Genomic DNA, 25884 nt, shown 5'->3' with positions numbered 1-25884 from the left:
TGGAGGTAGGGCAAATAAGTAGATTCTGGGCAAATAATTATGTTGTGTCACTTTAAGAACAAAATTACTAAAGCTGACCATAGACCGCACAATCTCCTCTTGTTCAGACCTGATACTTTATTACCTGTATGTTTGATCTTCAATGAACCACATCAGATGAAAAAGATCACCAGGCTAAGAGTAAAAAAGTGAAAAACATTTTTCTAGAGTGTTCTTCTAAGCTGAGATATGATGCATGTGAAGTTACAGGTCCAAAGCCGAGGCCGTATTATTGCCAAGTTGTGACGCCAGCATATACATCAAATATCACACACATAACCGGCATGATACAGGCTAGACAGGATGTAGATATTTCATGTGGATGGTGAGCCATGGCCATATTGGATTTCCTGACAAATCAGAAGGGAGCATGTAGTCATCAGTAGCTGTCACTAGTGCAGCCTCAGGCTCCGGGGCCTTTAACTTCACACAATCATCTCAGCTTATCAGTGTTCACTATATGATCTCTTCTTCCAGATTTCTCTTTTAAACATATTACCTGGAATTTGTGTGTCCAGTTTGCAGATTATCAGAAAAAGGGAACAACTATACAGAGCAGGAAACCAGTTTACAGTGAGGAGGCTCAGGCCCGGAGGTGAGCTCAGCGCTTGCAGGGGCCTTGGTTATAGGGTCGGTTTTGGAAGGAGAATGAGGAAGATGAGAGGTGACAAACAGGTGGAGAGGAGATTCTGGTCTCGAAAGGGAAGAGGAGTCAGAGGCTAGAAGACAAAGCAAGAGAGAAGAATGAAGGACAAAGACACAAGGCCAATGGAGAGGAGCTGGGGGAAGGGAACAGGAAGCTGGCAGTTAATACATTTGTACCAGGTAAACCGTGGAGGGACGGAGGTTACTTTCACACCAAAGGGTATGAAATGAAAGTCCAGGGGGTATAGGAGAGCAGGCACAGTACACGAAACAGTGAATCAATTGCTCTCCACTAGCTGAGAGTAATTATGTCACCGTAACTCATTTCTTGGCCAAGATCTATATTGGCCAATCAGCTGAAGGGATGCACTAGTTGTGCTCTCCTAGAACCATATAGTGGGTGAGCCACACAGATCACTTAGTAGATCGTGTAATAATACCCTAATTTAAAAAGAGATTTTCCAGTTTTATGTGCACAAAGTTTGATCATTGCATAATGAAAAGTTCTGCAACTTTCTTAAAGACTTTGTGTGTCAATTCTTCACCATTTCAAGATTGCTGCTTACTTTCAGTGAAGTGGAATATGCATTCCTTACATCGAGAGGATAAAAATCCATCCTGCGCTATTCGAGCCCTGTTGGAGCCATGCAGGAGGAGACAGACACTAAAAAACTAACCTTAAATTACTCATGAAGCCAACAAGGTTTGCTGCTTAGTTTACATTTGTTATAGAGGTCTACTTACAAGACCTCATGCCTACCCCCTTCCTCCCGCCCCAATCTTCACCCCCTTGTGGTTCACCACCCTCCACCCCCAACTCTTCCCAAAAACCTTTCCTTTATCAAGATGGAATGGGAAGTGCTATAAAAGTTTATGAACTAGAATAGAATCCTCAGAACCAGACATATGTACCACAAAGCTTGAAAAGGTTTGCTAAAGATCTAGTATCCTATTGTATCTCTATCGCTGTATAATATGCATCTATATATTACACTACTTATGGAAAAAGTTAAAGGGGTTGTCCCGCGCCGAAACGGGTTTTTTTTTCTTTCAATAGCCCCCCCGTTCGGCGCGAGACAAACCCGATGCAGGGGTTTAAAAAAAAAACGGATAGTACTTACCCGAATCCCCGCGCTCCGGTGACTTCTTACTTACCTTGCGAAGATGGCCGCCGGGATCTTCACCCACGGTGGACCGCAGGTCTTCTCCCATGGTGCACCGTGGGCTCTGTGCATTCCATTGCCGATTCCAGCCTCCTGATTGGCTGGAATCGGCACACGTGACGGGGCGGAGCTACGAGGAGCAGCTCTCCAGCACGAGCGACCCCATTCAGAAGGGAGAAGACCGGACTGCGCAAGCGTGTCTAATCGGGCGATTAGACGCTGAAATTAGACGGCACCATGGAGACGGGGACGCCAGCAACGGAACAGGTAAGTGAATAACTTCTGTATGGCTCATATTTAATGCACGATGTACATTACAAAGTGCATTAATATGGCCATACAGAAGTGTATACCCCCACTTGCTTTCGCGGGACAACCCCTTTAATAAAAACATCTTGAATTAAAAATCCATCCTGAACTAGACCTGCTCACACTCACGATGAATCTGAGCCAGGAAAGTGGTCATCACGTGTTTAAGTCATGTAACGCGACTTGGATGGCATGGCAGAGCTGGTTATTAACATTGGACGCTGCAGTTAGAACTGACCGTAATTTCATGTGATTATTTTTTGTGGAAATTCCCAATGTCCTTAGATTTTCTGTGATTTTACTGTCATAGTGCGGAAAAGAAGCAACAGTGGTCCCTTGTAGGGAAAGCCGTAATTCATACAGACATCTTATTTTTAAGTAAATTTACTGACATCTGGAAATCTAATGGTAATGATTGATGTTCTGGCAGCAGTTCCAGCAGTGACAGATGGCTTCATAATAATGCTCTAGTGGATACCTTTTACAATTAGGACAAAAGACCACGTGGCTCATGGATGATGCTGGGTGATGGCAGGAGGGGTGAAGCAGGGAGATACAGGAAACAAATTGAGATTTTTGGAAATAAGCAGAAATCAGGAGGGTGAAATGAGAAGAAATAAATTGAAGGGGATATATAATAACTCAGCCTGACATGATATAGGAGACCATCAGGTATTTATAAAAAAAAAAACTCGACACTGGCCTTTTAATCAAATATAGTGTAAAGGGAACTTGTCATGACCTTTGAGCCCAATAAACTATGTTACGGGGCTCAAAGGTAATGGAACGGGGAGTGACGTTTAATACTCACCAGGCGCCCGGCTCCAGTGCTTTGTCCTGGTGAAGTTGACATCTACACACTACAACAACTGTTTTTCAGATGGTTGTGTGGATGTGTTCTCCAACAGATATGAATGGGATAGTGCACGCACATAGCCAACTAAAAAAACCCAAAAAACTGGTCCTGCGGTGTGAACGCGCCAACTTCATGAGGGCACAGCACTGGAATGGGTCGCATGGTGAGAATGACTTACAGCTCCCCAAACTCCCAGTTCCATCACCTTTGAGCCCCACTACATAGTTTATTCCCTTTAAATAGGAACAACCAATATAAATTGGGTATCCTATTGACCTGAAAATTCAATAAATCCCCCAAAATAAACACTATTGTAAGTGCGTCAATATAAAAACATGCTGCACACCTCTAAGCAAGTGACCCAACTACTTGCAGGAATCAGGTCTGGACTTTGAACCTGTGCGATTCCCAGCATGCAAAGCACTTTCCCACAATGTCACCATAGACTGTCAAGGCCCGAGATCTTGTGTCTGTGACAAACCAAGCAATTACCGATCAAGAACTGCTGCAGTAAGGTTACCGAATAGTAACTGCATTAATGCTGCAGGCAGCGCTCGTTCAGTCGACATGTGATCCTGCAACAACTGGCCGGTTCTTGTGCCTGACATGAGTTGGGTTGTGGGAATATGCTTTGCATATCAGGAATCACACCACCCGTAAATCTGAACCTAATTCCTATAGGTCTGATCCTTTACTTTGAGAGATGCAGCATTTTTTTTTAATTTAAAATGATTTTTTTTCATTACATACATTTGCAGAAATATTTAATTTGGGGCAATCTATTGAATTTTCAAATACAAAGGAAACCCAATTTCTAGTGATTGATCCTCTTTAATCAATGCATGATGTAACTTTCCAATATCCTAATATTTCATCACCTCTTTTCAAGGCAGCTGCTTGCAGTCACTGAATGGAAACATTCTCTCTTACGCCCAGAAGCTGACAACCCATAAAAAAGTATACTTCTCACAGATAAAGGTTTGTTACAGTTGTATCCAGTATAAACAATCCTCTGATCTAAACCGCCTCCAGACAGATACAATGTATCAGTGCAGGTAAGATGTAACAAAGGAGAGATTTGGGTCGCAGATGTGTTTACCTCAGAGGATTGTGTACACACTGTAACAAGCCAATAAACTATATGAGCAAGATACAATCAGTATAGGTTTTCAGCCTCTGCAAGTAAATGAGAGCAGTCATATTCACTTACAGGAAACACAGATCTTTAAATTGTGAGGAAACAAAACACAAAAAGGGCAGATTTATGAAGTGCTCAAAACGGTCTTTTTGCCCACAGCAATCAATCATAGCATAGTTTGCATTTTTCAATAGTAGAATACGGAATGAAAGCTGTGCTGTGATTTTGTTGTCCATAGCAACAATTTTTATTTTCGAATGGGGTCATACATATGAGCGATTTTTTTCCTGCATGGCACCGTGATGCGATACAGGAAACAAACAGCGGCATGTTCTATCTTTCTGTGTGCTTTCCCATTGCAGTGTTCCTTGTCTTCAACGGGGCCGGCGGCAGCATCACACCACGTGCTAGGCGCACATGATGCGATCTGAGGTCTCCTAGTGAAACGAATGAGAGAAACTCCGCGATCCTCCGCCACGGATCACTACATCCCCGAAGTGATGAGAGGCTGTTTTGACATTAAAACGCCTCCCATCCGTGGGGAAGTCACATGGTAGGGAGTGCAATATAAGGCCCTGATTCATGGCCCCATATCACGTTCTCGTGTAAAGTAAGCCGTATATGCTTCATTTACATAGGTATACTTGCGCTCCATGTTATGTGCGTGTGTTTTTACGAGTGTAATACGGAAAGCTAAAACACTATTGATTCACATTAAGGTAGTCCGATACGTGTGTCCTATCTAGGTCTGTATTAGGCCTCCCTCTCACATGAACGTGGCAAAGTGCCGCAACATCAAACGTGGCGGTTTGACGCAATTTTACTTTCACTTTTGGCTGAAGCTCCCTGCAGCAGACAGCATGTTTTAGCGCACCCTATCATTGTGATAGGTGATGAGGTGCGCTAAACGACCAAGGATAGAGCAGACAGTGCTCAAGTCGATTGCATGTCTGTGAGGCCCCAGTGATTTCAATAGGAGCGTTATACTGCGAGTAACGCAGCGTTCAAAACGCCACGTTAATTGCAGTAAAAAGTGCCTGTGTGAGGGATATCTTATGGACCAAAATATCCCATTGAAGTACAAGGAATTGTATAAATGCTCAGTGAATATGCACAATATATGTTCACTGTGTATTCACACACAAAATCAATGGGGCCATCTTGCATTATTTTTTGTACATGTGAAAAAAGCAGTGAATATGCTTGTAAGAAAAAATAATAATATGCAGGGAATATACACAGATTCTTGCCAATGAAAACGCTATATATTTCATAGATCGAAATTGAATATGCCCGTGTGAATGAGCCTCTTGACAGTTTAATAAATGTCCTTCAAAGTCCTTTCCCCTCTATGACATACATGTACATCACAGAGGTGTGGGCTGGGTAGCTAAGTCCATTGCATACCCGTCCGGTGATGGCTATTTCAAACAGCTGACAGCCGCCTCAAACAGCCATTATCGGAGCTAGCGCCAATCATGGCTGTTTCACAGTTTTGCATGTGCTATCAATCCTGATTGTGGCATGTAAACTGTCAGCTGGAGGTACTAGCGATGCAGGAGTCCATTTTTCAACTCACATACCCCCATAGATGGAAGAATAAAAAAAAGTTATGGGGCTCTGAATATGCCAACAAAAAGCAATGTTAAAAAAAAAAAGTTTAAAATTTTTTTTTAAAAGTAGTAATACCAAAAAATTCTTTTAACAGTCACAGCGGTACAGACCCACAGAATGAAATTAACTTGTCATAATACAAATGCCACAAATGCAACCCCCCCCCCCAAATGGTGTAATTGTGTTTTGTTTCTCAGTCACCCCACTTAAATTTTTTTTAAACTTTCCCAATACATCATATGGTACATTAAATGTTAGAATAAAGAAAATGTTATACAGCTGTGTTGCTGGAGTAAGAAAAAAATATGGCCCTTGAAAAGTATGGATTAAAAAAAAAACAAACACAAAAAACCCTGAAAAATAGCTAAAAGATAAAAAGTTGCAGAACTTTTCAATATACAATAATTAGGCTTGATTTGCAGAAAGTAAAAAAAAAAAACAAAAAAACCTTAATAGGTCTGAGGAGCAAACCTATACGTTGCTGATTTCCTGATGCTTCTTGTGTGGGGAGATCTGAATTTGGGGGTACCCTGTATCATTCAGATCAAAGGAATGTTTTTAGCAGCAGGGCCCTAGCAGCACTGAGTATGTCAGGAAAGAAGTGTGAGGAGGACAGTAAAAACTAGTGTGGGCGCATGGAGATCAGTTGACAGAAAATCAACATGTGAAACGGTTAGGCCTCCTGCACACGGGCAGATTTGCATTGCGAAATCCGGAACTGGATTCCGCCTCCGGATTCTGCAGCAAATCCAGCCCATAGCGTGCTATGGCAAAACGTGATTTTCTGCCACGAGCAGAAATCGATGGGCAGGAAATCACGGCAAAGCGGTAAGCTGGGGTCACAATGTAGTAAAATATTGAGAACATACCCTAAACAATACAATGAGAATGTGCGGAGTATTTCACCCCAGAAGAATGTGGACATTATGGTAATCCCTATAAGACCCTCAAAGGAGTCTTGCAGTTGCCCTGACAACGTCTCAAAGGAGTGGACACAGGCGGTATAAGATTGGAGGTGACAAAGGATGGGCAAGGAGCTCTTTATCCAGGGGCTAGGCCTCACCTGTCTCTGGGTCACTGAAGTCTGGCAGGGTGATAGTATTGAGCTGCCTCCGGTCGGCAATGGCTCTGTCAAGTAAACTGCTGCCACGTCCAGAATCACTGCGGGAGACGATAACGGTGACTTACAGTGTGCTGTATTCGGTCCCCCCATGTCATCGCTGGAGACATTTACCTGGGATTGGTGAGGTTGTAGCAGGATTTCCAGATCTGCAGCATATGCTTACAGGACAATAGCGCCTCATCCGGCCCCCGACATAGAGACTCCAGCTTCACCTTGGTAAATAACAATCTAAGAAAGATCAGATATGGGATTAATGCTGGACATCTTAATATGTGAAGCTTTTCCTATTCCTATCCACTAACCCAATGAGATGCATCTGATGCAGAGAGACAGGAGCCTGGAGGTGTCTAGAGGTCTCATGCTACTAGGCCAGATACAGTGATCTCCAACCTGCAGCCATTTAGCGGGAGAGCCACAGGTTGGGATCACTGGACCAGAACTAGATGATAATGTACCTCTTCTGCACTCGGTAAATGTGGAAAGTTAAACAATATTTCAGTGGATTTCCTCAATCAATTCCTTCTTGTGTCAAGATTTGTGCTTGCTGTCAATCAATAGAATCATTCATGGGATACTTTAGAAGATTGTCCTGGTCACGGGATGGATGCCCAGCAGCACGGATTGTTACAGTACAGGTTTGAGAGCTGCGTGTTCTACCACGCTGCGCTCATGTGTGTCCGGCATGCAGGCTTCTGAGACTTTTTCAGGGCAAGTAAAAATGTATGTAGTGGGTTTGGCCACACATTTGGGGCAAAGCTCAGCAAAATAAGCATGTGTCACACATGAAGTCTGCTGTGAATTTTGCCAGAGATTCACACTGACAGCAATATACAGAATAGCAGCAACATATTCAATATTGCAACACTGTCACGAGTCACTGCATCCGTAAGGCTACATCTACACACAGTGCTGCAAAACTACCTCAGTGTCAATCTCAGGAATATAAACTATATGGGAAGGTTTTGTAGAAAGTCAAATAACCTACATAGGAAACCAATGTGACATGGTAAAATACTGGCAGAATGATACCCAGGGCCCCAATATTGTAAAACCACAGAGCCGACCAATCATAGAATGGTAGAGTCATCTGGTCCAACCCCCGGCTCAGTGCAGGATCACTAAATCATCCCAGATATTTGTCCAGCCAATGGACATAAGCACTCAAGCGGTCTGCACCTTCCTTAAAGCCTCTTTCCAATCTCTCATGGATTGCAGCTGAGAGCCAGAGACGCAACAGTAGATCTGAAAGTTCAGAAAACTATCAGCTCCCTTGGAATCATCCTTCCTGCAGATGAATCACATCTTTGTGGATATAGGTTTCAACAGGCAACTTCACTGCCAAATCTATTCTGTGCTCTTTTCTCATACTAAATGAGCATTAAGTCCAAGCCCAAGACATCTCAGATCACCATGTAACACGCAGAATGAATATCCAGGAACACTGGCGTCACAACAATACAATTATATGAATATCGGTTGCAGGGAGTGGCATAATACAATCTGCACAGACTTCTGGATTTAGCCCTGGTTTCTTGATAGTGATAGTGCACTCATTTCATTAGTCACTACAACTGATAGAAGCGGCATCTTCAGTGCAAGACCCAGCTGGTGGATAGACCCGGAGCGTGCGTTACCTCTGCCCCAGTCTCAGGTTTCCATATGCTGTCAGATGGCGTATTGTGATGATTTCCAGTGCGGAGAAAGAAGCTGTTGGTTAATATTCATTATTTAAAGGACTGGTCTCAGGTAACATAAGTATATTGATGCCAGGCGGGTAACTATGAGATAACAGTGATAGAAAGAATGAAAGCAGGGAATAAATATTTAATTGACTACAAGTCTGCAGCAACAGGTGGTCAGTAGGGAGTGCAGGGGGCCGGGCTCTGGGATTAGATGGCTACCTTTGATGATGGTGCTGCTGCAGCAACGAGGACAATGGTGGATTTTACATTTTTATGCTAATCTACTCTCATAGGCCGTTAATATATTCTGCAGCGTTGTGCACAGATGATAACCACTCCCATCATTCATGCGGAGGAGAACCTCAGGCAATATAGTCCTTCTCTGTGTATAACTTTAAAAGTGTTCTAATCAAGAGCTTAATTTTATATTGAATTCTGCTACTTACATGAAGTTCTCTGGGTACTCGCTCAGTGCCATGTCCATGATATTCAGTGCATCATGGTAGTGTTTCTGAGCAGAAAGCAGCAGCGCCAACAAGTGGAGGGAGTTAGAGTCATCACCCTGGAGCTGGAGAGCTTGGCGGACATAGCCCAGAGCTTCTGGGATCTAGAACAAGATATAGAATCAAAGAACAGAACAGAAATGTAGCTTGTAGATCAACCACCAAAATACGTACTGCGATCTTTATGATGAAAAAATACAAGGGAACATAAACCTGCGACATCACTGATAATACAGCTTTACAATTCACTAGAGATCAGCGGTGACATCACTGACAATGCATCCTGTCCATTTACTAGAGAGCAGTGGTGACATCACTGAGGATGCTGTCTATCCATTCACTAGAGATCAGCGGTGACATCACTGACAATGCAGCCTATCCATTCACTAGAGAGCAGCAGTGACATCACTGACAATGCAGCCTATCCATTCACTAGAGATCAGCGGTGACATCACTGACAATGCAGCCTATCCATTCACTAGAGAGCAGCAGTGACATCACTGAGAATGCAGCTTGAAAATTCACTAGAGATCAGCGGTGACATCACTGACAATGCAGCCTATCCATTCACTAGAGAGCAGCAGTGACATCACTGACAATGCAGCCTGTCCATTCACTACAGAGCAGCGGTGACATCCCTGACAATGCAGCCTATCCATTCACTAGAGAGCAGCGGTGACTTAAAGGGGTTGTCCCGCGGCAGCAAGTGGGTCTATACACTTCTGTATGGCCATATTAATGCACTTTGTAATGTACATTGTGCATTAATTATGAGCCATACAGAAGTTATAAAAAGTTTTATACTTACCTGCTCCGTTGCTGGCGTCCTCGTCTCCATGGTGCCGACTAATTTTCGCCCTCCGATGGCCAAATTAGCCGCGCTTGCGCAGTCCGGGTCTTCTCCTCTTCTCTATGGGGCTCCGTGTAGCTCCGCCCCGTCACGTGCCGATTCCAGCCAATCAGGAGGCTGGAATCGGCAATGGACCGCACAGAAGCCCTGCGGTCCATGGAGACAGAGGATCCCGGCGGCCATCTTCAGCAGGTGAGTATGAAGACGCCGGACCGCCGGGATTCAGGTAAGCGCTGTGGGGGTTGTTTTTTTAACCCCTGCATCGGGGTTGTCTCGCGCCGAACGGGGGGGGGGGGTTTAAAAAAAAAAAAAACCCGTTTCGGCGCGGGACAACCCCTTTAAGCGATTAGCTAGTTATATTTTCCAGTTACAGTTTAATGCACAGAATGATACACTTTCCTCAAAAGCAAGTAACTCATTAACATTAACCCCTCTCGCTCTGCACCTATTGGCAGTACATAGTTTGGCGAGCCGCTGGAGGATTCGGGAAAGACGTTTGTTAAGGCTTATACAAGCACTAGAAAGCAGTTGGCATTTCTTGACTATTTAGGTTATGCAAAGAATCTAGTAAGAACTCCTCTGTTGAGAATGGCTTCACACATGAAATATGTGTAGCGGCAAGATGAAGGCAGCAGAAAGTGGCAGTGATCACTTCCATCACTCACACTGAACCCCTCCAGTGTCGCTGACCCCAATACATACAATTATGCTAATGTTCTGTATAACCAGGATTGAATCAGTGGAAAGAGTATACAATCTAGGGGCCACATTCGTCGGTGTCTGCTGATCAGAGATAGGACTGATGACAGTGCAGTCATTATATAGAACCATGACTGTGCACCTCAATGAATCCACCCTTAGCTACCCAGTGCCCATAAAAGCCAATTATACCTCTATATATAACATGTCACTCACTTGTCGGGATATTGCCAGCTGCAGGGCCAGGTAAAAGGCTGCTTGATGGTCGGTAGGCGACAGGCTGTGAGCCCTTTGTGACAGAGCCAAACATTAGTCAGTGGTTAATTTTAACACATTTTTGCAATAGCAATAGCAAAACTACAACTCTAAGCATGCGCTGATAGATGAAATGACAACTCCCAGCATGTCCTGTCAGCGGTCGGGTGTCAGAGGATGCTAGGAGTTGTGGTTCTGCAACAGCTTGAGAACCACAGGTAACACGTTTGCATTTGTGGAGGTGCATGAGCTTGGCCATTTTGGTTTTCACATCACAGGACGTCAATGGGACATCAATGTGTTGAACATAGACAATTCCATGGAAATACAATTGCTTAAAGGAATTGTCTATCCATGCATCTATGAGTCAGAGCTTCTGCACAGGGTAGAGAACTCAGAGCAACCATGTATGTGTGTATTGGAGCCATGTAATACTACAACTCAGATATTCTGCAAAAGAATATCCAACGGTGCTAAAAATATCTGCGGATTAGAGCAAGCTAGAGCCATTGTTAACTATTGCAACACCACACACATTAAGGAAATGCTCTTTAGGTCTTTATAAGTATTCAATAACGTATACTATATGTTGGTCAGTATTCTGAAGAGGATGTATAGGTACGTGCTCATATACACACTAAAGTTGATGAAAATGGATGATTTCTACCAAAATAAATCACTCATTGTGTGATATTTTTCAATGAATGATCGTTTTAGACGACTGATGACAGTCATCGTCTGGAAAGAAGTCAGCCACGTTTGAAAATTTTGTCCAATAACTTGCCAAAAATCTTGCATTCTCGCAAAAGCATTTTTTGGCCTTGTATGATCTTCTCTAGAAAGAACATTCCCAGAAAGATCTTTTGTCTGTCACCCGCTGTCACAGAACATGAACCACCAGTTTGAACAACTGTGACAGCCAATATAGACTAAAATGTAAATTGCTGCATCTGTAAAACAATCGTTCAATAGACAATTGTTCGTTCGATTGGTTGGTAATTGGTTGTTAAACCATCAACATCTATCTAATGTGTATGGGACATGCCATGGGGATAAGCTGTGAATGGATGTCACCAGACTTACCTCTGAAAGGCCAGGAGAGCTTTTCTCTGCAAATCTTCCTGCACACCACGCAGAGATGCTACAAGACAAAGATAGGACAATATTTACCGATATGTAGACATGACACCTTTTAATGGCTAACAAAAATACATGATGTTACAGCGAGCTTTCGACCCTTCGTCAGGCTAATGAATGAAACTAGTTTGGATGGCACACAAATATAACATACCATATATGTTAAACTGTGTCATAATGAAGTAGAGATGCAGTATGAAGAACGGAAGGGGGTGAGGGGGCATCGCAGCAGCCAAAGTCTGTCACCAGACAGGAGGAGAATTTTAGACTACCTCAGACTCCAAAACACAATGCAACTAGGGGTGGCTTTACACAGGACATCTAGGGTTCAAACAGTCTCTCTAACATTCACTCAGATGACATTCATCCTGCGTAAAGCCACCCTAAACTACAGTCAGTGATCAAGGCTGCTCAGGTCAGTATCACTGGCCTCAATCTAATTGGAATTTTTTGTTTCCTCACAGATAAAATAAATCAGTCTGACTGGTATCACAAGTGACTGGATTCCAGCCAGCTGTTGCTACTTTGAACATACATAAGGGAGGAGGACAATGGCCACTACAGGATTACCCCATCCTGGCGATGATGTAGTAAAGTCCTGACCACAGTCCATACTTTATTCAAGTTTCTGTTTTTAATTCTTCAACTCCATTATGGAGGAATCCCAAACTGCCTGAAATAATCATCCTAGAGGAATTTCCTCCGTGGGAAAAGAAAGCGATAGTATTTCTGGATCAAGTCCAGAAGATGGATCCTTTAAGTCCTTTGATCAATTCAAATTGGATTTTGGCATTCTGAATACATACTTCTACCAATACTTGCCATTTCGTCAAGCTTATAATATACAGACCAGAACCGTTCCCCTGCAGACAATTTCACATCCGCTATGTCACCTTCTTAAAGACTGGGAAAACATACACAGAAATACCTATCCAGAGGCAAGCGAGATCATTTGGGCATTGCAGGAGGGCATGTGTACGTAGCATGCTTGTTACAGTACTAGAATAATTGAAGGGAATCAATTTAAGCTAAATTAGCATAGCAATGCAATTATCATTGGTGACACTTAAGAAAATAAATGAATTAATGCAATCAGTAAAAAAAAAGGAAAGATTACTTTTGCCTCTAGATGGGCATTTCTGTGGACACAATCCCTTTTTCTTGGCCACCACATCCCTTGGCCACCTTGGATTTCTTCCTGTAAGGTCACCTTAAGGCAAATGTATATGACGGATACGCAGCAGCACCTTGTGATGTTGGTGGACTGGAGAGACAAGTAGCCTGTGAAACTGTGACCCCAGAAATGTTCCGTGCCATCCATTCCGCCACACTCAACCATGTACATCTTTGTAGAGCCTCTGACGGCGATCGGTTTACATTTTCTTTAAGATGATAAAGCTCCCTTTTTTTAGTTCTGCATTTGTCTTCATCCTTTAGGCCGCCTGCACATGGGCGGAAATCCCGCCGCGGGATTTCCCGCGGGATTTCCGCCACTGAAAGTTTGCATAGGAGTGCATTACAATACGCACTCCTATGCAGACGGCCGCGACATGTCCTATTTTTGTGCGGGGCACGCACTCACCCGGCCGCCAGCTCCGGTCTGCGCATGCCGGCACATGAAAGAGCTGGGGCCGCCAGGCGCGGGAGAGTACGCGCTCGTCCCTGCAGGCTCTCGGGTCGGGCAGTCGGCACATGAAAGAGCTGGGGCCGCCAGGCGCGGGAGAGTACGCGCTCGTCCCTGCAGGCTCTCGGGTCGGGCAGCCGGCACATGAAAGAGCTGGGGCCGCCAGGCGCGGGAGAGTACGCGCTCGTCCCTGCAGGCTCTCGGGTCGGGTCCCGCGGCGAGAATTCTCACTGCCGGATCCGACCCGCTCGTGTGCAGGCGGCCTTACAGTCGGTAATGGTTTCCCTTCAGTTATTTCAGCACTGGACCAAGCATACTGCACACACATACCTTTGTGCAATGCTTCAGTTATCTCTTTTGCCTCTGGATAGGTATTTCTGTGGACGTACTGTAAAAATAGTTATTGACTGTATACTTACAAATATTCCCTTTAACTGTAAAGGGAAAATGGGAGCTAGATGTGGGACCTGTTACTGAAGAATAGTGGGGAGAATTTGAAGCTCAGCAATTGTCACAAATTTATCTTAACCAGCAAGTTAATAAAACACTCTTATGCTGGGTTCCCATGGGACGGTTTCACTCCAAAAATCTTGTGGTTTTGCCACAGCAAAAAAACCACGAGATTTCCACGGGATAAGCGCAGCTTCAAAATGCGTGGCACTAAGCCGAGGGGGTTTGGAGCGACTTTTCCGCATGCTTCTCCGTTGCGGCCGGCTCTCCCATAGAGAGGAGCAAGGCCGCAAAAAAAAAAAAAAAAATAGAATTGACATGCTGCGTCCCGGGAATCAGCGCCGACTAATGCTGACAGGTCTCCGAGGTGAGCCTATCCGATAGGCTCACTGTGGAGAATCGTGGCAAATCGCAGCATGCCATGATTTCAATACCGCGAGAGGAAAATCGCTATGATTCTCCGCTCGTGGACGTTGGGCTGTGCTTTCCATAGTTAGCCTATGGAAAGCGTTCACTGCATTACCCGCGGCCAGATTATCGCCACGAATAACGCAGTGCCATATCGCCAGTGGACAGGCAGCCTTACACCTGTCATTTTGTTAAGGCCCTTTTACACACACACACGATTATCACGCAAAATTATTGTGTGTAAATGTGTGCCCATCGTGCATTTACCACGCACTATTTGTCCTTCACTGACTTCAGGTCTGCATGAAATCCTCATCCCTCAGGAAGATAAGATAAAACTGATCGCATGCTGAGTTCTCCACGGGCAACGCTGATAACAGCTGATAACATTCTTTAACAGCTGTTAACAGCCACTGTCCCACTGGAGAACAATATAGTAATATAGTAGGTTAGGCTGAATGAACACAATGTCCATCTAGTTCAGCCTGTTTCAACCCCCTTGTTGATCCAGAGGAAGGCAAAAACCCCAAGAGGCAGAAGCCAATTAGCCCATCCGGGAAAAAATTCCTTCCCAACTCCAGAATGGCAGTCAGAATAATCCCTGGATCAACCTTTGATAGTTCCTACCTAAATGTAAGACCCGGAACAACAACCTGCTGGTCACCTAATATCTATATCCTGTAATATTATAGTGCTCAAGAAAGAAATCAATAAAGATGTATTTAGAGAACAGACCACCCGCTGTTCTCTAAATACATGCAATGAAGTACTAAAGGGCTTATAACCCATTAGTACCTATGCAAAATGATCGCTCAAAACTGTTGGTTTCTGAAGAAATTTTCAGCAATCATCTGTGTGTGTAAATGCACCTTTAGATGAGGCTGACTTAAAGGGGTTAGCCCAAAATTGGCCTTTATCACCTATCCACAGGATAGTAGATAAAAGTCTGATTGGTGGGCTCTCACTGTTAAGGTCCCCATTGATCATGAGAATGGGTGTCCCATTTCCCCCCTCACTGCATCCCCCATAGTGAGGAGGAGCTTGAATAGAGTGTGGTCAAGCATGCATGATGCCACTCCCTTCATCTTCAATAGGGCTGATGGAAAGGAGTACAAGAGCTCAGCTATCTTTTGCAGTCCCACTGAAGATGAATGTAGCAGCACTGAGTATGCTCAACTGCAGGGGATGCAGTCAGCCCAAAATGAGGGGGAGAGGGTGGACCCATGACCCTCATTCTCAGTATCATGGGAGTCTGTGCTGATAGGATAGGTGATAAAAGTCAATTTTGGGATAACCCCTTTAAGTCCTTTTTACACAAGCTGATAATCCAGAACAAATGTTTGGCCAACGTTCGCTTATTGATCAGTGCTCTTTTATTAGCTGATCACTGACACCTTCACATCGGGGGGAAACACTCATTTGCCAGATGATCACAGCTTTTACGAAGCACCAAAAGTTAGGATTGGTGACAGCACATCACTGTGTGTAAATTGAGGATATGCTATCAGCAATCATCCAAGTTTATGGGGTAAGGAGCGAATGACTGTACTAATTCATTACCATACATTCTGCATCGGCCTGTAAGAGGGCCATTTAAAGGAGTGTCGATACTGTAAATCAGTGCATGTCATCTGGCTCAAATACAGCCCTGTATAAAAAAGGACCCTAATTTTGTCTTTTGCATTAATCAAACTTGTGTCTTGGTGATCCTTACCATCAGAGGCTTGTAAGCTGTATGCCAGTCCCAGTGCCAGGTAACCTTTGGCTTTGAACTCAGAACTTTTATCTGCACATTCAACCACCATTTTGGCAAATCTTTCAGCTTCTTCCATCTACAAAAGGTAAAAATAATATTACAGGCCAGACAGAGATTCCCGGTGTCTGTGTTGATGTTAGGACGATATATGGAACATACAGAAGAATATGAGACAGTTTCTATTACCCTCCTTGGCTGATGGCCTTACCCAGTGCAGGGAGCCCATACACAGCTTGGCAGCGAGAAGGGGGATTGTGGCGTCCTCAGGCTTGAGGCGGATACATTCTTTTAAAACTTTCACAGCTCTGGCAGACTAAGAGAAAGAAAAAAGAAAATGACATGGTTGCACACAAAACAGGAAAATTCTAATAGTCTGGCATCAGTGGGACATGTGTTATACAGACTTATCAGATACAGGAACTCCACTCATTCAGAAAAAAACGGCCTAATCCTGAGGCTGGGTTCACATGGGGCAGAATTGCCACGGAATCTCCACGCAGACCCTCCGCATGAAAATTTTACGCGCATTTTTAAAAATGGGACTAATCAGCAAAGTGGACAAGATTTTCAAAAATCTCAGTCACATGCTGCTGACAAGCTGCACAGAAACTGACATGCAGCACGGAAGTTAAATCTGCGACATGTCCATTTTGGCGCCATTTCCACTGCAGACTCTTCTCTCTATGGGGGAGAGATTTCCACGGCGGAATACAGGCTAAAAAGCTGCTTCAAAACCTGCACCATTTTGAAGCATCCTTTCCCTCGTGGAAGTCCCCGTGTGGTCCTGCTGCAGACATTCCGCGAGATTTCCGTCCCGTGTGAACCCAGCCTGATAGTCGGACATTATATCGTTGGCCAGTGAGATCCTTGTGTGTTCATCTTTGCTGAGCATGCATATAAATTTTATGGATGCAAGAAGGTCATGACGCAGAGCACGCCCATGGTGTCTTGTCCTTTAAAAATATTCATCAGTGGTCTGTTTAGCCCCAGCAGGTGTGAAGCAGCAGCTCTCACGGCTTGGTGGGACTTAGTTTTCCCAAATGCTCGAGAGCCACTGCATTAGAACCAACAATGGGAATTTAACATGTAGGAATTAAACCCCTTGATCAGCAGAATGAAGGGGTGCCACCTTTCTCTGGAGTACCGCTGCCCCTTGAAGCAATCCTGTAGTTAAAGACAAATCAAGATGGCTGCCCCCCTTTTCTGACTACCTGATGCACATGTGAGCAGTGCTGGCCAATCAGAGCAGCATGCAGTGTCTTAGACTATCGACACACTACCAATGCACAAACTGTAAAGAGTCACAGAAGCAGTGTGGCCATCTTGGGATGTACAGAACCGAACGGTCACTTTGATTGCCTAGGGCAGCGTTTCCCAGCCGTTTCAGTCCTGGGAAATGTTTTTTAGTGCGGGGCACCCTCACCAAAAAAGGGTGTGTGGCTAGGGGCATGACTTATCCCAAAGTACAATTTTACCATCAATATTCAGGGCACCCGGCAGTCTCCAGTGAGCACAGCGCCGCTGGCCACTTTCACATCACTTGAGCAGCAGCGCTGGGCTCAGTAGAGGTCGCTGGGTGCCCAATGAAAGAGGTGCAGAGAGCGCAAAAATTTTGGAGGTGGGAGGAAGCACAAGATCTTCTGCAATCAGCTGTGGATAGTGAGCATTCTGCTGATAAGCAGTAGAAAGTCTGCCTCAAAACTTGCACCATTTGGCTTGGGTTTTATCACAAAGTTTTGTGTGAAATACACTCCCTCATTGAAAAGAGGTGAATTCCGCGCTGCACATCAATTTCTGCACAGATTTTGTGTGAATTTTGTTCTGCAACTTTTGGATGAGATTTTCTAAATCTCAGCCACTTTGCTGCTGCTGTAAATGTCGTGGAATTTCCGTGTATGGGGGGTATGCTCGGAAATTCCACTGCAAATCCCCCTGTGTGGAGCCAGCCTAAAAGGGGGCTTCCAGGCAGTGACTGCTAGAATACAATAGGGTCAGAGTAGAAGCTGCTCCGACTCCAGTGAACCCGAGCGGGCGCTACCTGGAAAACCCATTTAATGCCGGCTGAACAATTCCCAGCCTGGGAATCACTGGTCTAGGGTGTCCAAGGGTGACTGTGCATGGTACTGCAACTTAACCTCATTATGAGTATGGTGCTGTGCCCGCATAACCAATCAAGGGGCCATTGCACTACAACACACACTGTAGTCCGCTCATTCTGATTAAGGGGGTAGGTGTCCAACCAATCAGACGCTGATGGCATAAAAAAACACTTTAGAGCCAAGACAATGTATGCAATGCACATATGATTATTAAGCAGTATATACAACATGGGTACAGAGACAAAACACCAGCAGAGGACATCACCTTTCCTGCAGCCATGAGGGAGAGGGCAAACTGGTACCAGAGGTGGAACTCTTCAAATGCAAACTTCATAGCTCTCTCCAAGCACTGGTAGATGGAAAGAGAACAGGTTAGAAGTAGCGGCTCCATTTACTAAAACAGATATGCTCTGAGATGCCAACTGCCCACACTGGAAAACAGAGGATGCGCATCTGATGCACATGTATGGAAATATATAGCTTTGGGTTCTTACTGGAAGGGAGAGTTGTGCCTTATAGCGGAAGTCTATAGCATCACCTTACCTGGCAAACCTAAAACAAGCCCATTAGGTTTGATAATCTCAGAAATGGAAGATATTCCAGTAAACATTACAATATCCCATATTTTGTTCCAGGTGAGGAAGTTGATATTTTATTGGATGCAGATGGAACCTTTTATCCTTAAAAAACCTTAAATCTAAAATAAATGCTTTAACTAGGCTGGAGAAATTGGTTTATAAGAAAGGAAATGCTATGCACAAATTTAAAGCTATCGGAGGTCCTTGCATAGCAGTCCTGGGTCTTTCATCATCCATTCTCCTCAGAGAACAAATGTGCAATTTAGTGGATATCTGACATGCCAAAAGTCATGGAACTGAAACCAATATTATGTAAGACCTTCTTTAGTCCAGCAAAGCACAGCAACTCGGTGTGGCATCAATTCCACAAGTGGATGGAAGACATCTGGCGGTATAGCCACCTACCGCTCCATGGTATTTGTAGGTGAAGTATCTCGGTTGCAAATGGACCTCTCCACCACATCAAATAAATGCTGGAATGGGCTCATGTCCTGCTTGGTAGGATTGTTAGAGATCTCACAAATATATCTATAAGGGCTGTGCAATTGTATCGGGGGAATATAAGGGATCTATTATTGTTCTAACAGTGTTATTTTTCTTATTTTCTACACTTTATATTTATTTTCTCTGTACACAGAAAATGGAAAATGTGATTGCAGTTTACCAACACAAATCTGATTAAAGAAAAAAACAAAAAGTAGCCGCGTCATTGTGCGAACTACAACAGAGAAATTTAGAGGAACTCCACTGCCGCAATCAGAGAGAGAGGAACTAAAGGGGAAGCCTGCTGCAGATGAGAACTATTATGGCATTAAGAAGTAATAGACGGGGGTCCCATTATTGGGGACCCCATCCTAAGCAGATTATATAACTGGTTCTTGTCAGGAGAGACCCACAGTCTATTGATTATTTTAGGTGGAATGCCAAACCAAGCTGCTTCACTGATACAGAGAAGAGCAAGCATCACTTAAATATATTACTTACTGTACTTCTCACATTTCCTACAGTCTGGATGATCACCAACTGAGTACATGAAGTTCTGCTGAGCATGGTCCTACTAGCAGGCAGCACTCTTCTTCAGCCTCTTAACATTAAGTCTCTCTTCACCACTGCAGTTAAGAGCTCATTAACATGGCCATATTTTGGGGCCGTGTGCCGTTTGTGGCTGATTTTTTCACATGAACCAATGGTCCGTGTGAAAAAAAAAATGAAAATCACTGCCTGTTCTATTCTTGCCTATTTTCACAGACAAGAGAAGGACATGCAGTATATGTTGGGGATGCTTTTTGCACCCGTTTGGAAGGGCACAACTCTCAAATGGTCATGTGATTACAACTTAAAGAAGTTGTACCATAAATGACTTATGTCATCTATCTACAGAATAGGTAATAGAAGTATGATCTCACTGTTGAGAACCCCACTGAACCCGAGAAAGGGGGTCCGCTGTTCTCCCTCCTCCTCACCGTGTGCTCACGGCACCCCTCACAGTGAGGAGGACATTGAATGGAGCAGCAGTCGTATGTGTGCAGCACCACTCCGTTCATTTTCAATGGAACTGCCAAAGACAGCTGCACACTTGCACTAGGCCATTTGCGTCAGCCCCATTGATACAAATGGAACGGCACCACAGATGTGCGACTACAGCTCCATTCAATGTGACGTTACTGTTGTTGAGTGCAGCGACTCTGCAGTGACGAGAAGAGGGAGACACAGGATCCCCGTTTTTGGGATCAGTGGGGATCCCAGCATTAAGATCCCTACCAGACATTTATTACCTATTCTATGGATAGGTGTTAAAAGTTGTTTTTGGCCCAACCCTTTTAACCCCTTGAGTGGCGGGTTTCCTACCACCCTGTCGTGCCCACCAGGGCAGGTTTTTTAAAATGGTCTAATCATTGAATTTCAACTAATTTTCCAGTCACGCCTCAAGAGCCATAACTTTTTCATTTTTCCATTGACATGGCCATATAAGGGCTTGTTTTTTGCGGGACAGGTTGTGATTTTTTTAAACAGGGGGGAGGAAAAAAAGAAATGGGGAAAAAAGAAAAAAAGGGGCCATGTCATTAAGGGGTTAAATAATGTATTAACTTCCTTCTCTGGGTCATTACGACGCACATGGATACCACATGTGTGATTGTATTTTTGATTTTTTACAAAGTAAAGGGAGACAAGTGTTTTTATTATTTGTTTTTATAATTTTTTAACTTTTTTTTTTTTAAATTTTTATTTATTTATTTATTTTTTGTCCCTTTAGGGGACTTCCACAGGGACCCATCAGGACCCCCTGATCCCATTCCGGGGGTCCGATGGTGACAGCCCTTTACATGCTGCAGTGACAGCCCTTTACATGCTGCAGTCACATAGACTGCAGCATGTAAAGGGTTAACACAGCAGAGATCGGAGGTTTTCTCTGATCTTTGCTGTAAGAGCAGGTACCTAGCTGTCCTCTGACAGCCAAGCACCAGCTCTCCCTGCCACAGAGACCATCGGCTTGCTTCTGACAAGCCGATGGTCTCTATGGCAACCTGTAAACAAAGCAGGAGGTTGCCGGCAGATCGGCAATATCTTCTGCTGGTTTTTCAAAGTCCTTACTTTGTTCTCTGTGGGTCTGTGCAGGCAGAGCACACTGTCACAGCTTGTGGCATTGTGCTCTGCAGCTCCCATAGTGATACATAGCCCGGAAATCTTCTGGGGTATATCACTATGAGCAGTGGAGCTCGTCCCGGAAAATTTCCGGGCGTGCCACTCAAGGGGTTAAGGGTTCTTTACTTAATCAGGAAATGGTCTAAAACAAAGTATTTTTTGCAGCTCTCTAACAAACTACAGACAGGCCGACTAGTCTCATATCAGGGGAATCAAAAATTGGACAGTTTAAATCAAAGTCTGGGTAAGTGGTCTGCAGTTCTCCAGCACTCCTGAAACTACAACTCCCAGTGTGCCCTGGGAGTTAGCAGCTAGAAACTTTTCATAGAGAGCTGCAGGCTGTCTTTTTCAGTAAGAACCTGTGTGAAGTAAATAAGTGGATATTCATGGTTTTATACCTCTGAAAGCATTTCATACTGCCCCCTGCGCCCCAGCGCTATTGTCAGCAGGTCGTACACCACAGAGGCACTCTGCAGGCTGATGATCCGATCATTTTTATGTTCTGGGATCCGGCTGAGCACGGCATCCCTGTTGGCCTAAAACAAGATCACACAACATTTACCACTCCACGTCAGTTACATCTGGGGTGCTACCCAGCTTTTCTAATTTCATGAACTGCTAGATGCTTAGTAATGCAATGGTAGTTCCCTTATACCTGCATCACCGGGTGACAACCCCTGTCGTGGCTGTAATGGCAACTATATTAGTTGTCACCCAGCTTTCTCAGAAGCAGATATAACAGCAGAGTAAATGAGACCAATTAAGGCCAAAATCTGTACAATTTATAAAATTTGTAATGCCCCATGCCTAACGGAGTAAGATGACTAAGGGGTCGCCGACTCGTGATCTCATGTCTATAGCAGCGATCGCTCCTAGAACTGGTACTGGGCACAGAGCTGCAGCTGAGTAATGAATGCCGCGTATCCACAGCAGTTATATAAGAGCCATGAAGCTGGGCGCGGTCACGTCTGTTTATAATCTGCCTCCTGCCCCCACCCACAGCAAATATGAACAATCTGGGAAAACTGCAGTAGCTATGGAAACTTCTAAATTTAGGAGTCTATTAAAAGCAGATCTGAAAAAATCCTGAACTACTTCAGTACTAGGTATCATCCTTACAGGGGCTGTCTTGTGAAGAGATCTATTTCCAAGGATGCCATAAGGGAAAGGGGAAGATGACCAGCACAGCCCATTCAAGTATTACATGGGCAGCCATTCAATTTAATGGTCAGCGTGCAATATTACATTCCCCCTGCAGCGGCTGCACCTTTCCCTCAATGATCAGAGCTGGTCATTGGGGATCTCTAATACTGGGTCAACTGATAATGAAAAGGTATGCAACTTTCTAATATATTTTGTATTTCAATTCCTTACTAGTTTCATGATTTCTGCTTGCTGTCAGTGAATTGAAACATGCATATTGATCTAGTCCTGCTTGCATAGATGATGAATTTGAAGCTGAAAGAAAACATATGTTCATATCCAGAGGCTGAAAACCCTCCAGGCCTACTGCTGCTCCCAGCGCTAGGAACTATCAGCATTGGGAAAAGATTCTTGTCACAGAGAATGGTCAACATTGATACATTGCAACAGATCATCAGCTGTGTGAGCGGAATAAGCGAGGGCACGTTTTGAGCCTCTCACTAGAATCTTTCCATTCTAGGATAGCAAGCAAAACGCTTAAAAATGGTGAAGAATATAACTTAAGTTTCAGAACTTTTCATTATACAGCAATTATGTTTTACTGTTGCATCAGTGATGATGATGTAATGGGGACTGTGGCATGGTCTGAGCCTGCAACCCCTCCTCATGTGACACTGGGGACATCAAAAGAGGCGTGATCAACTGGAGACAGCATGATAAGACGATGCAGATGACGGCAAATGATAACATCAGATGACGGGGATCAGTGGTGCTGGCTACTTCAAGAGATATTGATCGTTAACTTAACTGGCAGACCGTTAACTGCTATAGGATTATGCACCTGTTAATGAAGGGCAAACTTAAAGCCCATTTAGACCCAGCGATTCTTGACCAAAATTCGCTCAAAGCAGTCTATTGAGCGAGAATCATTGGGTCTAAACGCGGTGCCATTGTGCAGTTTTCGTTAGCGATTCGCTCATCGTTGTCTTTCAGCAAGCTGAAAGACAACGCTGAGTCTCATCAGGATCGTGCGCTGAGTTCTCAGCGGGATACCGCTAATGCTATTGTTTCAGCTGTTATCCCCCTCGGAGAACACAGCAGAAGTATGCAGAAGACAGCGCTCTAGCTGAATAATCAGAAAAGTTGGAGAGCAGCACAACCTTGTAATAGATAAAAATGGATACGCTCTTGGTGCACGGTCCAGGAATGGATCCAGACTTGAAGATGTCTTCTGTATACCAGCTGAGCGCCCTGTGAACACAGCAGAAGACAGCGCTCCAGCTGTCTTCTGTATACCCCGCTCAGAGCGCTCAGCTGTATACCAGCTGAGTGCTCCGTGAACACAGTAGGAGTATGCAGAAGACATCTCTCCAGCTGTGCTCTGCATACCTTGCTCTGAGAGCTCAGTTGTATACCAGCTGAGCGCTCTGAGAAGACAACAGCTGTATGCAGAAGACAGCAGTCCTGCTTGTCCCCTACATACAGCGTGAGCCTTCATTTACACACCTATGCAAAGTGAACGCTCAAAACTGTCACTTAAACTGCCGTTTGAGCGAATTTTGAGCGATCATTTTGCAGTGTAAATGCACACAACGAGTAATGCTCAAAAGATGTCTTTTGAGCGATAATCATTGTGTCTAAATGGGCCTTTAAAGGAAATGCATGATATTCATCGTGTCTCAATGCAAAACCATCGTCCGCTATTTGTTTACTTTTTATTTGTCACTCACTTTCCCCCAGCATAAAAATAATCACTGGTTCGCTCACTTCTTGCTGCATCTAAACGCTCTGTGCTCAGTGATTCACATAGAGTGATCCTCAGTGATGATCTGCCTGTCTAAACGTTCGTTTAGATCCCGCTCGTGCAGATCGTTTAGCCAACAGCCGCCCCGTGTAAATGGGGCATTATGGTAAATAATAAACAAACTTCCCTTACAGCTTCTAAATGAGATGTGATTCTTGTGGAAACGTAGGCTATTCTTGTGACACATGACAGACTAACAAAAAACTTGCCAGGGTGATTTTGTGGAATATTTGGGTTGTCCGTTATGGAGTCGAGGAGGAATTTTTTTTCCCCAAGATGTGGTAAATTGGCTTCTGCCTCGTTAGGGTTTTTTTTTTTTTTTTTAAATCCTCTGGATTAACAAGGGGAGTGGAAACTGGCTGAACTCTATGGACATTTGTCTCTCTTTGTCTAATAAGTAGAAGGCACTATTCTCTTGTGTACTTATGACTTTCCACAAACACGAATATATTATGGGACTGCAATATTAGCAATTGTCCAAAACAAACTTTTTATCTGCCCTGCTTTATATGAGAATATGTTGATAGAAGGAATGTGCCCTTGAAGAATCCAATTCATGTGCTTTAGGTAAAAGCTAAGTGGTTATCACGCACTATTAGTTGTATGTGCCCACTGGGCCACTCACACCCGTGTATTACACTCAGTCTAAGTGTAACAAGGGCTCTTACCATGGACTCGCTGATCAACAGCAGTAACAGTGCCTCTTCTGTGTTTTCTTGAGGACAGAAAATGCTATAAAACAAATATAAATATGAAACTGAAGCAAATATTCAAAACCAAGTGCAGAAAAATCAAGTACACAGCACAGATCTGAACACTGGGAGAACACCGGTTAGCCATACTTACTTCTCTCCTGAGTACACTCGTGGTCTCCGACTTAATGCATAGTTTTTTGTGTTGAGACCTTGTCGGAGGGGGTCATCTAAGGGTGACTGGTTGGGGGGGTCTTCCAGTGGGTTCCAGTAACTTTGTTCACACATTCCTCGGAGAAGAATTTCAGCCAACTGCCGGGCGATCGTCTGGTACAGAGAGAGAAAAACTAAATGAGAAAGGACGTCGTCACCAAGTGTGATAGCCAAAAAGTCAGGAAACCATTTCGGTCATTTTCCTTTGCAGCACAAGTATACGGGACCCATACATGGTGGTGATCTCATCTCCAGCAAACTGCACTCACCATCCGCAGGTTCTGTGTGGTCCGGGTCTCTACAGCTCTCAGGATCTCTCGGAATCGGCCCACTCCTCGGGTCAAGTTCCTGGACGAAGAACAGATGCCATTATCTCTGTCTTACAGGCCTACTATATATCATAGAGCACTCCTGACTAGACTGTCAGTTCTGCAGGACAGGGACTTTATAGCAAAGGTTCT

The 25884-nt window shown here is 44.2% G+C and overlaps 1 protein-coding gene across 4 annotated transcripts in view; it reads right to left on the bottom strand.

Moving 5' to 3' along the window:
* TTC7B (tetratricopeptide repeat domain 7B) overlaps positions 1 to 25884 on the bottom strand; it is a 77527-nt gene that overhangs the window by 12216 nt on the left and 39427 nt on the right. For 2 of the 4 annotated variants that reach the window (XM_066607563.1, XM_066607564.1), the window contains exons 6-18: positions 25693 to 25771; positions 25365 to 25537; positions 25187 to 25250; positions 21970 to 22107; positions 18616 to 18699; positions 16460 to 16564; positions 16210 to 16327; positions 11960 to 12017; positions 10838 to 10910; positions 9016 to 9176; positions 6999 to 7115; positions 6828 to 6925; positions 612 to 758 (exon numbers count right to left, since the gene is read on the bottom strand). In XM_066607563.1, coding sequence (XP_066463660.1) covers positions 612 to 758; positions 6828 to 6925; positions 6999 to 7115; positions 9016 to 9176; positions 10838 to 10910; positions 11960 to 12017; positions 16210 to 16327; positions 16460 to 16564; positions 18616 to 18699; positions 21970 to 22107; positions 25187 to 25250; positions 25365 to 25537; positions 25693 to 25771 — 1415 coding nt within the window. The remainder of the gene's footprint in view (positions 1 to 611; positions 759 to 6827; positions 6926 to 6998; positions 7116 to 9015; positions 9177 to 10837; positions 10911 to 11959; positions 12018 to 16209; positions 16328 to 16459; positions 16565 to 18615; positions 18700 to 21969; positions 22108 to 25186; positions 25251 to 25364; positions 25538 to 25692; positions 25772 to 25884) is intronic. The other 2 variants (XM_066607565.1, XM_066607566.1) reach the window with 1 other exon arrangement.

Source organism: Eleutherodactylus coqui, chromosome 6, assembly GCF_035609145.1.
Source record: "Eleutherodactylus coqui strain aEleCoq1 chromosome 6, aEleCoq1.hap1, whole genome shotgun sequence".
In the NCBI taxonomy this organism is placed as follows: domain Eukaryota; kingdom Metazoa; phylum Chordata; class Amphibia; order Anura; family Eleutherodactylidae; genus Eleutherodactylus; species Eleutherodactylus coqui.
This window is presented reverse-complemented; position numbering and strand designations above follow the sequence as displayed.